The sequence below is a fragment of the Oryctolagus cuniculus genome, chromosome 18 (genome assembly GCF_051225735.1).
Source record: "Oryctolagus cuniculus isolate XC-2025 breed Fujian yellow rabbit chromosome 18, ASM5122573v1, whole genome shotgun sequence".
Taxonomy (NCBI): Eukaryota; Metazoa; Chordata; class Mammalia; order Lagomorpha; family Leporidae; genus Oryctolagus; species Oryctolagus cuniculus.
The window spans coordinates 1,747,463-1,765,746 of NC_142884.1; the positions used below are offsets into that span (position 1 = coordinate 1,747,463).

The following is an 18,284-nucleotide window of genomic DNA, read 5'->3' on the forward strand; positions in this document are numbered from 1 at the left end:
CAAGGGTCAACTGTGCCACAGACTGGCCTAAGCACTAGAAATTAGCTTCTTTTTTTCAAAAAAATTCATTTACCTATTTGAAAGTTTAGGTACACAGAGAGAGAAGGAGAGAGAGAGAGAGAGAGAGAGAGAGAGAGAGAGAGAGAGTTCTTGCAGCCACTGGTTCACTCCCCAAATGCCCGCAATGGCTGGAGTTTCACCAATCCGAAGGCAGGAGCTAAGAGCCTCCTCTGGGTCTCCCACGTGGGGGTAGGGGCCAAAGCACTTGGTCCATCCTTCACTGTTTTCCCAGGTCATAGCAGAGTGCTGGATCAGAAGTGGAGCACTTGTGAGCAGAACCGGTGCCCATATGGGATGCCAGCACCAGAGGAGGCAGCTTCCACCTGCTATACCACAGTGCCAGCCACAACAGAAATTTAATTCGACAGCACTTGACTCTAGAGGTCCAAGATCAAGGTGTCATCATGGTTGGTTCCCTCTGAGGGCAGGATGTTTTAAGCCTTTCTGGCTGGCAGATGTCTCGACATCTTCCTGTATCTTCAAGGTATCTTCCTTTAGTATCTGTGTCCAAATGTCTTCTTCCTATAAGGATACCATCACATAGGATTAAGGAATGCAACCAACTCATTTTAATTTAATCATATCTATAAAAATCCTATCACCGAATACAGTTGCATTCTGAAGTACTGACAGGTTAGGATTCCAACATGAGTTGTTTACTTTTTAAACACAGAAAAGCTGAATCAAGGCAGACTGGCTGACACAGAGTCTGTTCCATAGAATGCAACACTTACATGCGTGTATGTAGGCTTTCGTCTCTGGAATATAAGTGCTTGTACCAATCAGCCCTCATTCACAGGAGTAGTGGGTAAATATTTTTGCCAATGAATCAGAGTGGGAAATGTCACAGTGGCTTCCACCCCTTGGTTCTGGGACACCAGGGTAGGGCAGAAATGACGCTTCAGATAGGTTCGTGAACATCAGAGTTCAAACCTCCACAAGCACTGCCTCATAAATGGTGCTTGTCACTGAGTCTTCACAAGGCCATTCTCGGTTCTTTCATTCCAGGTGATTAAACATTTGTAAAGCTGTGGATCCTGAAAACATGCCCACTGACTTGAATACTTCTTTTATTTTATTTTATTTATTTATTTATTTATCATTCTTAGTAAAGTTTCTTTTTTTTATCTTTTATTTAATGAATATAAATTTCCAAAGTATGACTCATGGATTACAATGGCTTCCCCCCACATACTGTCCCTCCCACCCACAACCCTCCCCTTTCCCACTCCCTCTCACCTTCCATTCACATCAAGATTCATTTTCGATTATCTTAATATACAGAAGATCAGCTTAGTATACCTTAAGTAAGGATTTCAACAGTTTGCTCCCACACAGAAACATAAAGTGAAAAATAATAGATGATTTTTTTCAAATGATGATGAAATCAGATCAGACCTATTGTCATGTTTAATCCCAGTGAGGGTCAAGTTGGGAATTGATAATTTTTTTTTTTACAGAAGATCAGTTTAGTGTACATTAAGTAAAGATTTCAACCGTTTGCACACCCATAGAAACACAAAGTGAAATATACTGTTTGAGTACTCGTTATAGCATTAAGCCTCAATGTACAGCACATTAAAGACAGAGATCCTACATGAGGAATAAGTGCACAGTGACTCCTGTTGTTGACTTTACAAATTGACACTCCTGTTTATGGCATCAGTAATCTCCCTATGCACCAGTCATGAGTTTCCAAGGCTATGGAAGCCCCTTGAGTTCTCCGACTCTTATCTTGTTTAGACACGGTCATAGTCAAAGTGGAGGTTCTCTCCTCCCTTCAGAGAAAGGCACCTCCCTCTTTGAAGACCTGTTCTTTCCACTGGGATCTCACTCACAGAGATCTTTTTGCCAGAGTGTCTTGGCTTTCCATGCCTGAAATACTCTCGTGGGCTTTTCAGCCAGATCCGAGTGCCTTGAGGGCTGATTCTGAGGCCAGAGTGCTATTTAGGACATCCGCCATTCTATGAGCTGCTGAGTATCTCACTTCCCATGTTGGATCACTCTCCCCTTTATTTATTCTATTGGTTAGTGTTAGCAGGTACTAGACTTGTTTATGTGCTCCCTTTGACTCTTAGTCCTTTCATTCTGATTAATTGTGAACTGAAATTGATCACATGGAATAGTGAGATGGCATTGGCACATGCCACCTTGATGGGATTGAACTGGAATCCCCTGGTATGTTTCCAACTCTACCAATTGGGGCAAGTCAGCCCGAGCATGCCCCAAATTATACATCTCTTCCCTCTCTTATTCCCATTCTTATGTTTAACAGGGATCACATTTCAGTTAATTTTCAACACTTAAGAATAACTGTGTGATAATTACAGAATTAAACCAGTCATATTAAGTAGAACAGACAAAAAAAAATACTAAGAGGGATAATGTATTAAGTTGTCCATTAACAGTCAGGGCTATGCTGATCAAGTCACCATTTCTCATAGTGTCCATTTCACTTCAGGAAGTTTCCTTTTTGGTGTTCAGTCAGTTGTCACCAATCAGGGAGAACATATGGTATTTGTCCCTTTGGGACTGGCTTACTTCACTCAGCATGATGTGTTCCAGATTCCTCCATTTTGTTGCAAATGACTGGATTTCGTTGTTTCTTACTGCGGTATAGTATTCTAAAGAATACATATCCCATAATTTCTTTATCCAGTCTACCGTTGATGGGCATTTAGGTTGGTTCCAGGTCTTGGCTATTGTGAATTGTGCTGCAATAAACATTAGGGTGCAGACCGCTTTTTTGTTTGTCAATTTAAACTCCTTTGGGTAAATTCCAAGGAGTGGGATGGCTGGGTCGAACGGTAGGGTTATATTCAGGTTTCTGAGGAATCTCCAGACTGATTTCCATAGTGGCTTGACCAGTTTGCATTCCCACCCACAGTGGGTTAGTGTCCCTTTTTCCCCACATCCTCGCCAGCATCTGTTGTTGGTAGATTTCTGTATGTGAGCCATTCTAACCGGGGTGAGGTGAAACCTCATTGTGGTTTTGATTTGCATTTCCCTGATTGCTAATGACCTTGAACATTTTTTCATGTGCCTTTTGGCCATTTGGATTTCCTCTTTTGAAAAATGTCTATTAAGGTCCTTGGCCCATCTCTTAAGTGGTTGTTGGTTTTGTTTTTGTGGAGTTTCTTGATCTCTTTGTAGATTCTGGTTATGAACCCTTTATCTGTTGCATAGTTTGCAAATATTTTTTCCCATTCTGTCGGTTGTCTCTTCACTCTCCTGACTGTTTCTTTTGCAGTACAGAAACTTCTCAATTTGATGCAATCCCAATAGTTGATTTTGGCTTTGACTGCCTGTGCCTCCCGGGTGTTTTCCAGAAATTCTTTGCCTGTGCCAATATCTTGAAGGGTTTCTCCAATGTTCTCTAATAACTTAATGGTATCAGGATGTAGATTTAGGTCTTTAATCCACGTTGAGTGGATTTTTGTGTAAGGTGTAAGGTAGGGGTCTTGCTTCATGCTTCTGCACGTGGAAATCCAGTTTTCCCAGCACCATTTATTGAATAGACTGTCCTTGCTCCAGGAATTAGTTTTAGATCCTTGATCAAATATAAGTTGGCTGTAGATGTTTGGATTGATTTCTGGTGTTTCAATTCTGTTCCATTGGTCTATCCATCTGTTTCTGTACCAGTACCATGCTGTTTTGATTACAACTGCCCTGTAGTATGTCCTGAAGTCTGGTATTGTGATGCCTCCGGCTTTGTTTTTGTTGTACAAGATTGCTTTAGCTATTCGAGGTCTCTTGTGCCTCCATATGAATTTCAGCATCATTTTTTCTAGATCTGAGAAGAATGTCTTTGGTATCTTGATTGGGATTGCATTGAATCTATAAATTGCTTTTGGGAGAATGGACATTTTGATGATGTTGATTCTTCCAATCCATGAGCATGCAAGATGTTTCCATTTTTTGGTATCCTCTTCTATTTCTTTCTTTAAGGTTTTGTAATTCTCATCGTAGAGATCTTTAACGTCCTTGGTTAAGTTTATTCCAAGGTATTTGATTGTTTTTGTAGCTATTGTGAATGGGATTGATCTTAGCAGTTCTTTCTCAGTCATGGCATTGCTTGTGTATACAAAGGCTGTTGATTTTTGTGCATTGATTTTATATCCTGCCACTTTGCGAAACTCCGCTATGAGTTCCAATAGTCTCTTAGTAGAGTTCTTTGGATCCTCTAAGTACAGAATCATATCGTCTGCAAAGAGGGATAGTTTGACTTCTTCCTTCTTGATTTGTATTCCTTTGATTTCTTTTTCTTGTCTGATGGCTCTGGCTAAAACTTCCAGAACTATGTTAAATAGTAGTGGTGAGAGTGGGCATCCCTGCCTGGTGCCAGATTTCAGTGGAAATGCTTCCAACTTTTCCCCATTCAATAGGATGCTGGCTGTGGGTTTTTTATAAATTGCTTTGATTATATTGAGGAATGTTCCTTCTATACCCAATTTGCTTAGAGTTTTCATCATGAAAGGGTGTTGAATTTTATCAAATGCTTTCTCTGCATCAATTGAGATAATCATATGGTTTTTCTTTTGCAGTCTGTTAATGTGGTGAATCACATTGATTGATTTGCGAATGTTGAACCATCCCTGCATACCAGGGATGAATCCCACTTGGTCTGGGTGGATGATTTTCCTGATGTGTTGTTGTACTCTATTGGCCAGAATTTTATTGAGGATTTTTGCGTCTATGTTCATCAGGGATATTGGTCTGTAATTTTCTTTCAGTGCTGCATCTTTCTCTGGCTTAGGGATTAAGGTGATGCTGGCTTCATAGAAAGAATTTGGGAGGATTCCCTCTTTTTCGATTGTTCTGAATAGTTTGAGAAGAAATGGGATTAGTTCTTCTTTAAATGTCTGGTAGAATTCAGCAGTGAATCCATCTGGTCCTGGGCTTTCCTTTGTTGGGAGGGCCTTTATTACTGTTTCAATTTCTGTTTCAGTTATGGGTCTATTTAGGTTTTCTATGTCTTCATGGTTCAATTTTGGTAGATTGCATGTGTCCAGGAATCTATCCATTTCTGATAGGTTTTCCTGTTTGCTGGCATACAGGTCCTTGTAGTAATTTCTGATGATTCTTTTTATTTCTGTGGTGTCTGTTGTTACGTTTCCTTTTTCATCTCTGATTTTATTGATTTGGGTCTTTTCTCTTCTTTTTTTAGTTAGTTGGGCCAATGGGGTGTCAATTTTGTTTATTTTTTCAAAAAACCAGCTTCTCGCTTGGCTGATTCTTTGTAATGTTTTTTTGGATTCAATCCTGTTAATTTCTTCTCTGGTTTTAATTATTTCTCTTCTCCTACTAGATTTGGGTTTGGTTTGCTGCAGTTTTTCTAGGTCCTTGAGGTGCGCTGAAAGCTCATTTATTTGGTACCTTTCCAATTTCTTGATATAGGCACCTATTCCTATAAATTTGCCTCTCAGTACTGCTTTTGTTGTATCCCGTAACTTTTGATATGTTGTGTTGTTGTCTTCATTTACTTCCAGAAAGTTTTTGATTTCTCTTTTGATTTCTTGAATGACCCAGTGTTCATTCAGGAGCATGTTGTTCAGTCTCCATGTGTTTTCATACTTTCTGGGGTTTCCTGAGTTGCTAATTTCCAGCTTCATTCCGCTGTGGTCTGAGAAGCTGCATGGTATGATTCTAATTCTTTTAAATTTGCTGAGACTTGCTTTATGGCCTAGTATGTGATCAATCCTAGAGAAGAAGGTTCCATGCACTGCTGAGAAGAATGTGAAGTCTGTAGATGTAGGGTTGAAAGTTCTGTAGATATCTGTTAGATCCATTTGGGCAATAGTGTCAATTAAATCTGCTGTTTCCTTGTTGATCTTCTGTCCGGATGATCTGTCTATTTCTGAGAGTGGAGTATTGAAGTCCCCCAGTACTATTGTATTGGAATCTAAATCTCCCTTTAAGTCCCTTAACATATCTTTTAAATAGACCGGTGCCCTGTAATTAGGTGCATATACATTTATAATAGTTACATCTTCCTGTTGAATTGAACCCTTAATCATTATATAGTGTCCCTCGTTGTCTCTCTTAACAGATTTTGTATTAAAGTTTATTTTGTCTGATATTAATATGGCTACACCTGCTTTTTTTTGGTTTCTGTTGGCATGGAATATCTTTTTCCAACCTTTCACTTTCAGTCTGCATGCCTCTTTGTTAGAGAGATGTGTTTCTTGTAGGCAACAAATAGTTGGGTTGTGTTCTTTGAGCCAGTCAGCCAAACGGTGTCTTTTAACTGAAGAATTCAGACCATTAATGTTCAATGTGACTATTGATACCTAGTGACTTTGCCCTGCCATTTTCCCGGAAATATTTTCTAGTATATGCTTTGAGCTTCCCATGCTCTTTTACTGGTAGGTGTTCTTCCTTTCCCTTCTTTCATATTGATGGCCGTGTTTCTGTGTTTCTGAGTGTAGCACATCTTTAAGTATCTTTTGCAGGGCCGGACGAGTGGCCACAAAGTCTTTCAATTTCTGTTTGCTATGAAAGGTCTTTATTTCACCTTCATTCACAAATGAGAGCTTGGCAGGATATAATATTCTGGGCTGGCAATTTTTCTCTCTTAGCACCTGTGCTATGTCTCTCCATTCCCTCCTAGCCTGTAGTGTTTCTGATGAGAAGTCTGCTGTGAGTCTGATTGGACATCCTCTGAGAGTAATCTGACGTTTCTCTCTTGCACATTTTAGGATCTTTTCTTTATGTTTCACTGTGGTAAGTTTAATTACCACGTGTCGTGGTGAGGATCTCTTTTGGTCATGTTTATTGGGGGTTCTATGAGCTTCCTGTACTTGGATATCTCTGTCCTTCTCCTAACCTGGAAAGTTCTCTGCTAGTATCTCACTAAAAAGGCCTTCCAATCCTTTCTGTCTCTCCATGCCTTCAGGAACTCCTAGAACGCGAATGTTGGTTTTTTTAATAGTATCCTGTAGATTCCCAACAATATTTTTTAGATTTCTAATTTCCTCTTCTTTTCTTTGGTCTGACCTTATCCTTTCCTGTGCTCTGTCTTCTAAGTCCGATATTCTCTCTTCTGCTTCACCCATTCTGTTTTTAAGGCTTTCTAATGTGTTTGTCATTTGATCTATTGAGCTCTTCATTTCATTTTGATTTCTCTTCACTATCACACTTTCCTGTTCTACTAGTTTCTGAGTTTCATTTTGACTCTTCCTTAAAATTTCATTTTCACGAGAGAGATTTTCAATCTTGTCCATTAAGGATTTCTGTAGTTCAAGGATTTGCTTTTGAAAACTTCTAAATGTTCTTATCATAAATTTTTTGAAATCCGTATCTTGCATTTCTTCTATCTCATCATCTTCATACTCTTGGCTTGGGGTGTTTTGCTTATTTGGAGGCATCATAGTGTCATCATTGATCTTGTTCCCTCGATTTCTGTGTTTGTTACTCGGCATAGTTAATTCTTGCTTCACTGTGCATTTTTTTTTTTTACTGTGTCTGTGTTAAGTGGACTGCCTGCTGTTGGAGGAGCCTTGGAGGCTTGAGATGGGTGCGGCCTGAGAGCTCTGCCTGGTTCTTCCTGGTTAAGGGTGTGCAAAGGTGACACCCTCAGGTTATGCGTGGTAAATCTCTCTCTTTTTATTTATTTATGTATTTTATTTATTCAGGGGGTAAGTAACACCGCATGGCATGGCTCTGCGGAATTGATGGTATTTCCCTTACAGTCTTTGGCTCCTCTGGACTCCCACTGGGTTGCCTAGGCTACTGAATTGTAGTGACTCAGTTCCTTAGCTCTCCCCCATTGATATGTAAATCCAGAGAGGGGGCCTGCTCTTTGTCTCTTGGGAATTCTTCAAGCCTTGCAGCCTTGTAACCTTTGCAAGGTTAGGGGGAAGAGAAACCCCGAAGCTTTTTTTTTCCTTCTTTCTGGTAGTGAGTTTGCTGCACTTTCCGGCCCCCCTCTAGATTCTGACCCCCGTTTTCCCACCAATGTCTCGGGTTATTGAGCTCACCTCCCCTTCCAGCGCCGATGTGTGGACTCGGAGCCCTGAGCATCCCAAGTCTCCCCGCTGTTGTCTGTGTGGCATGCACTCCCCTTTGAGCACTGGCGCGCAGACCCTGGGGCTTCCGCGGCTGGGTCCCGCGACTTGGCTTCTGCGCAGTGGGCGACCTTGTTCTCCCAGTAGGTCCTCCGATTCACGGCCACTCCATCCAGAAGGGTTTCCCCTGCAATATTTTCCTAGTTCTTTTTTCTGCGGCTACCATAACTCCCCTTTTATTAAACTAAATTTTCCCGGACAATAGGTGTGCGCCCTCACTATTCCGCCATCTTGGCTCCGCCCCACCTTGAATACTTCTTGTAAAAAGTACTGCTCAATCACTCCAAATGATATGTGGGGTACTGTGATGGGGGAAGAAACCATCAATCAGGGTGATTGCAGCCCTGGTAGATGTTCAACAGGGTTTGATGGCATGACTAGATTATACTGATATCTAGTGGATTGAGGTCAGAAATCTTACTAAGTAGGACAGCCCACTACACCAAAGTACGAACTAACCAATCAACCATGCCAACATTGAGAAGTACTGTTCCAAACATGAGTGAGTTCGCAAAGAACCCAGCTGAAGTGTGACCAAGAGAAAATGATTGCTCATCACTATTTCCTCCTTCTTTCCCTCCATCCCTTCCTTTTTTTTAAAGGTTATTTGAAAGACAGGGGTCCAGAGAGAGAGAGAAAGAGACAGAGAGAAGTTTTCCACTTCCTGATTAATTCCCCAATGGCCACAATGGCTGGAGCTGGGCCAGTTTGAAGCCTGGAGCTTCATCTGAGTCTTCCAGGTGGGTGCAGGGGCAGAGAGACAGAGGAAGACAGAAAGATCTTCTTTCTGCTGATTCACTCCCCAAATGGCCACAAGAGTTGGGGTTAGGCCGAGCTGAAGTCAGGAGCCTGGAATTCCACCCAGGTTTCCCACATGTGCAGCAGGGACCTAAGCACTTGGGGCATCTTCTGCTTTTCCAGGCACATCTGCAGGGAGCTGGATTGGGAGTGGCGCAGATAGAACTCTAGCTAGGTATATGGGATGCTAGCATTGCAGGCAGTGGCTTAACCTACTGTACCACAACACCGGCCCCATTTTACATAGTGTTTAATTATAAAACCACTTTTGCAGTTTTAATTTATTTATTCCAAAGGTAAAGTGATGTGTGCGAGGGACTAGAGGAAGGAAGAGAGGAGGGAGGGAAGGAGGGAGAGAGATGGATTGATCCTCTTTCTATTGATTCACTCCCCAGATGCCTACTGCTGCTGAGGCTGGGCCAGGCTGAAGCCAGGAGGCAGGACATCCATCCAGTTCTCTTACGTGGGTGGCAGGAACCCAAGTCCTGGAGCCAGTATCTACTGTCTCCCAGAATGTGTATTAGCAGGAAGCTGACTCAGAAGCAGAGGTGGCATTCAATCCCGGGAACTCCAAGAGGGGATGCAAACACCCCAAGCAGTGTCTTAACCCACTGAGCCACAGTGCCTGTCCTCATCATATCATTAACTGCATTGCTCATGTAAGCCTGAAGTTCTACCTTGCAGCTCCTGGGAGGATATGGAAATACAGTTGCTTGCTAGGTAGCAAATTGTTCCAGTGAGGAGTTACAAACACACGTGGAAGCCAGTTAATGGTACTTGCATTGTTTGGGTATTTATTTCAATAAGCTTACAAAACAGACATACGTGAGTTCAAGAAGCTTAAAATTATAATTAAAATCCTTTAAATAAATACACACACACAGACACACACAAACACAGACACACACACACACACCCCAGCAGCAGATTCAGCAAAATAAAACCTAGGTACTCTACACACTATGATTGTGCTTCTCAAAAGTTCATGGGCATCATAATGTCCATCAGATTTCTGGTCCGCATTTGCAGTTTCTGAGTCAGTTGGATTGGAGAGGTCTCAAAATTGTCATTTCTGATCAGATCCTCTTTGCTGCTGTGACATTGATTGCACAGCAACACTTGGAAAACCACTGCATTAGAACATGACAAGTGCCATTTTAATCTTGTAGGAGAGAATCATGCAACCTAGCCTGAGTTATGTATGAGTCTTGTGGATCTTCCATCTTATTTTATATAAGACGATTTATTGCTGTAAAAGGCACAACAGAGAGAATGAGAGCGATCTTTCATCCACTGGCTCACTCCCCAAATGGCCCCAACAGCCAGGGCTGGGCCATGCTGAAGCCAGGAGCCAGGAACTCCACTGTGGTCTCCCACGTGTGTGGCAGAGGCTCAAGGACGCAGGCCGTCTTCTGTTGCTTTCCCGCGCACATTAGTAAGAATGCTGGATCAGAAGCAGAGGTATTGGACCTCAAACTGGCACTCCAGGACAGGCTACGTGCTTCCCAAGGGGTGGCTGAAGCAGCTATGCCACTCCACCAGCCTGGCATTCGCACCACAAGACCAGCCCTTGATCTTTGTCCTGAGCTCCTTGTGTCTTCAGGAGCCCTCTTATTCTCCTGGAAGGAACACCTCTTCCTGTTGGCTGGTTAGCTGGGACTTCTCTGCCTTGCTCACAAGTGCCTCAAAAATGTCATTGTGCATGTAAAAAAAGATGTACCCACTGTGAAGCCTTGCCTCCTGCACCATGGCCTCTGGGATTTCTGCCACCCTCAGATCACTATACGTGAACCAGGCCTGCTTCTGAAAGTCATACACGTCGCTGATGTAATGGCCTGCACACGGGGAGTTCCCTATGTGGCTGATGACGCTGATCAGTCGGTAAGAATGAAGAGCATCTCCCATTTGCATGCTTCCTTTTGGTTCCTTGACCTTAGCTATGGTGCCCACGATGTCTTTGGTAACAGATTCGTGCAGCTGCTCAACCATGCCACTCAATCCTTCTGAAATCTTATGTTTTTCGTAGTCACAAAGATCTTTTGAAGACTCACTAACATGATCAAAATCTAACTCTACCAATGTACTGGTTTTCTCATCGTCCTTGGGTTCTGGATTTTCAGGCTCCTCTTGACAACAAACTTCTTCAAGTCCTCTGTCTGGGTTGTTTATAGGATTACTTTCATCTTCACAGATCATAAGAAGAGAGATGTCTCCCTGATCCATCACTGAGGCAGCTGCCAGCATCTCCATTTCTCTGACTTCCCTATCTCTTGCGTTGCCCAGTTTGGACTCCAGATTTGAGCCACTTGCTAGGTCACTCTGCTGCTGCTCCTTTGGCCTGGCTTGCCAAATTCTCTGAGGTGTGTTTTGTTCAGCATCTTCGTCTGGTGCAACATGCAGAACTGAAGAGTCACTGGATTGCCAGGTCAGCTTCACAGATGATGTGCATGGGCTGACTCTCTCAGAATTAACCTCTTGGGTGAGGTTCAGTACTTCGGGGTCCAACACAGGTGCATTACTATCCAAGGGAAGTGGTGGTCTGGTGTCTTCATTGCAATTAGAGGATAAACTCAAATATTTGGGAATAAGAACTTGTTGGTCATCCTTCATTAGCACGTAAGTGTCACTCAAACTGTAGCGTTTCAGATGAACAATGAAGACTCTGGGTAGCCTGCCAAATTTATGCATCACCACAGCCTTCTTGTGGTTACACATTTCACAGAGGCGCTCACATTCTTCTGTTGTAAAGAAATGATCAAAACAATTTTGAAGGGACAAAGGGGATGCTTTTGGTTTTGGGTGTAGGTTGATGGAGATACAATTACCAGGCTCTATCACGACAACAACTTGACCACAGGCTTTGCAAATCACGTAGTCCTGCAATTCAAATTCAAAATTGGAAGCAACTGGACAAACAAACACTTTGGTGGCAGCATCACCAGCAAACAACTCTGGAGGTGAATTTTCATCTCCCGCCTCCCTCCTCGTTTTCCAAATGGTGTTTACTTTTTCAAAATCGCCTTTCAGCTGGTCTAAACACTGACATAAGAATTCATGAGCATCGTTCTGCATGTTGCCCGAGAATATTTCTGCAACAGCTGAGATAGCATTTTTAATATCTCTGAGTAGGTCTTGGCTAGTCTCTAGATTACAAATATCTTTCAAAGCAAGCAACATACTTAAAGGCATGATAAGCACGTCAGAAGGAATGTTCTCCCATGGAATACCTTGTCCTAGTAAGCCATCAGCAAATGATGGAATTGCATAGAGTGACTGTAAAATTGAGTTCATGTAACAGGTGTTTCCCAAATTGGGGAAGCCCTGCTGCAGTTGCTCTGGGTGAGAGTCAAGGCACAATTGGTCTTGATCGTGTTGTGGGTCGTCCTGGGCACGTTCTGGTACCGATGGCAATAGCAGACTTTTGTCAGACACACTCTGAGGAGAAAGAACAGTCTCATCCAGGGGAGAATTTCCAGGAGAGGCGGTCCTGAGGGAAGGTCCATGTTTTGAACTTCCATCCTTTTCTAGATCTTTCAAGGAATCTTTCTTGAATTTCTTGCTTGGCACACTCTCATTTTCTTCCAGGAAGCCTTCATCCGTATCTAGACTGGACGACAGTGTTGTTTTTCTCTTCCTATCTTTCTTTTCTGGTAACCCTTGTTTGGCAAGCATTGGCGATTTGCCCAGCAACTGCTGGGGGAACGTTGTTCCACTTCCTTCTTCTGTAGTAAAGGTCTCGGCACTTGGCACACGACATACATTGGAAGATGGAGTTTTGTCAGGCTCTGTGTACCCATTCATGCTCTCCATGACACCCCAATAACTTTCTGATTTAATGGGCCACTGATGTTTGTTCTGACGAATGATGTCCAGCAAGATCTGCAACCGTTCAGTATGTGTGCGAGAGAGTTTGCCAAGACACAGGTTTTGTTCCAGAAGGTCAGATACAGGCCATTTTGTCTTTCTCCATAATGTCTAAAACATTCTAGAATATTAATGTCTAGGGAAAAACCTCTTATCTATAGGTTTTCCACCTTGAAACATGAAAATCAGTTGAATATCCTTTTCCCTTTCCACTGTTTGTGTGATGGGTTCTTTCAACGTACTAGGTCCAGTCCTCTTGTTCCACGTCTGCACAAAACCATGCACTTTGTGAGGGGATGTTCTTTGTTTACAAATACAACGCATGTACCCTAAAGAAAAAGACACACGGACATTTTAATAGAAATGTAGCTACAGTGGGGACTTGAGTAAATGCTGAGCATGCAAGCAGCCATTTCATGCAAGGAGTATGAAAACAGAATTAAGATGGTGAGCTTTTCATGAAAATTGAGGAGGGTAGGCGAAGAGAAACATGAAGAGAGAGACACAGCATAATGCAGACCCTCCGAGGTAGCACGTGAGGTTCAATTATTTGGGACTCTACCACCTGTGTGGAAACGTGCACTAGTTCTGGGCTCCTGGCTTTAGCCTGGCCCAGCCCTGATGGTTGCAGGCATTTGAGGACTGAACCAGTAGATGGAAGATCTCTCTCTCTGCCTTTCAAATGCAATGAAAATTTAAAATGACTTTCTTAATTCTTCTCCCTCCCCTCACCCATTTGCCTATGTCTTTCTAAGCAGCCTAGAATGTCTGTGTCTTTCCAACATTCTGATGTCAGAAAAAGCAAATGAAAAAAAAAATTCAAAGGAAACTACAGAAAAAAAGATATTACCTGTTGTCCATTCTCAGTTCCTTCCAAAGAAACTTGCGTCAGAATTCAAGGGAATTGACTCTTTGGAGAGTTGTCTGTGGCCACACTGCAAGTAGAATCCTGAGTGCCAAGGCTGCTGAAAGAAAAATAGGAAATCTCAAAAAGTGAGTTTTATGTCATCACCAGTGGATTCCCAACCACATCTTCTGTTGTTTGATTTCACTATCTGGTAGAAAGCAAATGCAGAGGCTAGTGTTTTGGCATAGTGGGTTAAACCACCACATGCAACACCAGCATCCTCTATGGGTGCCACTTTGAGACCCAGCTGCTCCACTTCCAATCTAGCTCCCTGCTGGTGGGCCTGAGAAGGGAGAGAAAGATGGCCCAAGTGTTTGGGCTCCTGCACCCACACCACGTGTGGGATCTGGAAGAGGCTCTGGGCTCCTGGCTTCAGCCTGCCCCAGCCCTGGCCCCCATGGCCCTCTGGGAAGAGAACCAGTGGATGGAGGATCTCTGTTTCTCCCTCTCTCTGTAACTGTGCCTGTCAAATAAATAAAAGTTTGTAAAGACAAGAAAGCAAATGGCAATCCAACACCCTCCAATGACTTTTTTTTGTACATTTTTTTCAGATACACCTGATGAATTTTCACAACTTCCTTTTTTTCTTAATTTTTCTTCATTTTTTATTTTTGACATGCCGAGTTAGACAGAGAGAGAGAGAGAGAGAGAGAGAGAGAGAGAGAGAGAAAGGTCTTCCTTTTCCGTTGGTTCAGCCCCCAAATTGCCAATACAGCCAGCACACTGAGCTGATCCGAAGCCAGCAGCCAGGTGCTTCCTCCTGGACTCTCATGCAGGTGTAGGGCCCAAGCTCTTGTGCCATCCTCCACAGCCTTCCACGCCACAGCAGAGAGCTGGACTGGAAGAGGAGCAACCAGGAGAGAATCCGGCGCTCCAACCGGGACTAGAACCCAGGGTTCCAGTGCTGCAGGGACAGGATTAGCCTAGTGACCCCAGGCACCTGGCGCTCAAATGTCTTAAAAGTTGATTAAACCAAGGAGGAAATCCAGTGTGATAATGAGATTACCTCTAAATACCTTTCTAAATCCAGCCCTTCCCAATCACATAGATTGGATTAATACAGCCACAGTCTTGGTGGTGAGGAGATTTTTGGAGCTCTGCCACAATTAGAATTTTAAAATTTATTTATTTGAAAGACCTAGAACTTTAAGCATGTTTGCTTCTTGTTGTTGTTTTTTTCTGTTGAGAAACAGGCAACAAGGAGGATACACTATGATCATACAATATACATTCCAGCTGCTAGAAGTCAGAGACTGGTTTCTTATTTACTGCTCTTGGAACAGGAAGCTTGAAACTCAAGCTTCCTGGGTCTTAGTGTCACATAAGTGAAACGGGATTGCAACAACAGCACTGTTGTGATCATAAAACTGCACCACAACAAAACACACAACCGAGTTAAGAGGTGGGCCAAGGGCTTAAACTGACATTTTCAAAAGAGGATATCCAAATGGCCAACAGACACATGAAGAAATGTTCAGGATCACTAGCCATCAGGGAAATGCAAATCAAACCACAATGAGGAGACATCTCTCCCTCCCCTGGTAAGAATGGCTCTCACACAGCCATACAGCTCAGCTCCGGCTGTCACAGCCATTTGGGGAGTAAACCAGCTAATGGAAGACCTCCTCTCTCTCTCTCTCTCTCTCTCTGTAACTCTTTCAAAATAAATAAAAAACAAGTAAGTCTTTAACAAATAGTTAATGCATCTTCAATTTTCTGAGAGATACTAACACCTGCATTGTGTACCCATAGCGACCACAGTATGAACCCAGAGGCCCTGTATTTCATCCTCCTATCACTGTGCTTGTGAGAAATGACTTTCTTTTTTCATAGGGGATGGTTCTTCTCACTGAATCTTAAATTTAAGGGAAGGGGGAATCATAAGGATTAGAGATCTCCAGTTGCATCCCGAAATGATACCAAAAGATGAGTAGCCTTCATCATGTATTGTTTACAGTTTGCTTGTTGGATTGGTGTTAAGAATGGCCAGGACTTGAACCAGCACCCATATGGGATGCCAGTGTTACAGGAAGAGGGTTATTGCCCTGCACTACAAGGCTGGCCCCCCATCATTTGCATTTTAAGTGCACGTTCCCTTCTGGAGATGCCAGAATCTAAGGTCACAGAAAATTAAAAACTATTCCAAAAGCAAAACCCAGAATCAAGACCTGCTAATTTAATAATTCATCCCCGTCAATGGTGGAAGATAAACCCCCTCAGACAATAACTGATTATCCTTCGAGGGAAATAAATGTAGTCTCACATTCTCTGAGTGCCTATGAGTGCTCTTCAAAAAGCTCATAGAAAATGGAATGAAAAGACAAATTTTATTATTTTTTGACAGGCAGAGTTAGACAGTGAGAGAGAGAGAGAGAGACAGAGAGAAAGGTTTTCCTTCCATTGGTTCACCCCCAAAATGGTCGCTACGGCTAGTGCAATGCGCCGATCTGAAGCCAGGAGCCAGGTGCTTCCACCTGGTCTCCCATGCGGGTGCAGGACCCAAGCACTTGGGCCATCCTCCACTGCCTTCCCAGGCCACAGCAGAGAGCTGGCCTGGAAGAGGGGCAACCGGGACAGAATCCAGAACCCCAACCGGGACTAGAACCGGGGGTACATGTGCTGCAGGCAGAGGATTAGCCTAGCGAGCCACAGTGCCAGCCATCAAAGATGAGGTTTTAAAACAAACAGAAAGAAACAAAAATTAAAACAAAAAAAGGGATAAGGTTTTGTATAAACTTTTAAAAAATCCATGCATGTTTTCATTATATGCATTTCCATGTACTTAAAAGATTTATTAATTCACTGGAAAGGCAGAATGGCAGAGAGAGGGAGACCCAAGAGATACCTTTCATCTCCCGTTCACTCCTCAAATGGCCACAACAGCCAAGGCTGGGCCAGGCCAAAACGAAGAGCTTGGAACTCCAGCCAGGTCTCCCACATGGGGACAGGGACCCAAATACTTGGGCCACCATCTGCTGCTTTCCAAACCAATATCAGGAGGCAGGAGAGGAAGTGGAGTAGCCAGGGCTCCATCTGCACACCAGTATCCCAAAGGCCAGCTAAAGATGCCACAATGCCTCCCGCCCCGGGACCTTCTCAAAGCACCCCCACACACCAAACAGCCCACTGACAGGCCGAAGCAAACTCACGGTGTGGACGTGGAGAGCTGCTGTCCTCGCTGTGGGAGTGGATGAGAACTCTGATGTGCAGTCAGCCAGCTCCTTTCATTTATACACCCCTGGCAGCCCCGCCCAGGAAACACCCTTTTAGGTGTGGCTATCCCCTAGGGCAATGAATTTAAAATGCCTGCAGGGGAGGGTGTTGTGGTGCAGGGGCTGAGGCCAGGGCTTTGCTTCCCATCCTGCTCACTGCCCTGGCCTTGGGAAGCAGCTGAGGAGGGCCTGTCTCTGGATCAGCCCAGCTGCAGAATCTGGGCCATCTGGGGAGTGAACCAGTGGATGGAAGCCCTCTCTCTCTCGATCTCTCCCTGTCTCTCTCTCTCCCACCCTCCCCCCGTGCCTCTGCCTTTCTGTAACTCTGAAGTTCAAATAAAATAAATATATCTTTAAAAAGCATAAAATGCCTAAAAAAGGCTAGCTAGCTCTGGCGCCATGGCTCACTAGGCTAGTCCTCTGCCTGAGACGACAGCACCCCGGGTTCTATTCCCGGTTTGGGTGCCGGTTCTGACCTGAATGCTCCTCTTCAAGTCCAGCTCTCTGCTGTGGCCCAGAGGCAGTGGAGGATGGCCCAAGTGCTTGGGCTCTGCACTTGCATGAGAGACCAGGAGGAAGCACCTGGCTCCTGGCTTTGGATCAGCACAGCATGCTAGCCCTACTGTCCATTTGCATTGTGAACCAACGGAAGGAAGACCTTTCTCTCCGTCTCTCTCGCTAACTCTGCCTGTCCCCCACCCACAAAAAAAATGCTAGCAGTAGACAACTGTATTTTACTGTATTTGTTTATGACACCATTTTTTTTTATTTCACAGATATAGTTAGGCAGTGAGAAAGAGAGAGAAAGGTCTTCCTTGCGTTGCTTCACCCCCCAAATGGCCACAACGGCCAGAGTTGCACCGATCTGAAGCCAGGAGCCAGGAGCTTCATCTGGGTCTCCCACTTGGGTGCTGGGGCCCAAGCACTCAGGCCATCCTCCACTGCCTTCCCGGGCCACAGCAGAGACCTGGACTGGAAGAGTGGCAGCCGATTCTGGAACCCGGTGCCCACATGGGATGGGGGCGCTGCAAGCAGAAGATTAACCTAGGGAGCCACGGCACCCGCCTCTATGACACAAATTTTAACTTTGGACATCATTGCAAATATACATAAGAATCACAAGTTGAGCAGCAAGAACCCAGGCCCCAGCCAGGGCCAACCCAGGCCTCAACCAGGGCTCCGCCGGCATCTTGCAGGGCCACACCGGGCATCCGCCAGGGCTCCGCCAGGCTCAGGCAGGGCCGCAGCGGGGCCACAGCCAGGGCCCTGGGGCTCCATCCGGGTCTCCCACGGGAGGCCGGACCAGGCACCGAGCTCAGCAGGTAGATGGATGCGCAGCGGGGTGGCCGGGCCTAGAACCGGCACCCATGTGGGATG

The 18,284-nt window shown here is 44.2% G+C and overlaps 1 protein-coding gene across 1 annotated transcript; it reads right to left on the minus strand.

Annotated features, from left to right (window-relative positions):
* Positions 1-9,807: 9,807 nt before the first annotated feature.
* Positions 9,808-13,112, minus strand: LOC100341826 (ubiquitin carboxyl-terminal hydrolase 29-like). Its single transcript, XM_008249040.4, has one exon. It carries the CDS (start codon positions 12,732-12,734, stop codon positions 10,536-10,538), a length of 2,199 nt encoding a protein of 732 aa, XP_008247262.3. The 5' UTR covers positions 12,735-13,112; the 3' UTR covers positions 9,808-10,535.
* Positions 13,113-18,284: the final 5,172 nt, after the last annotated feature.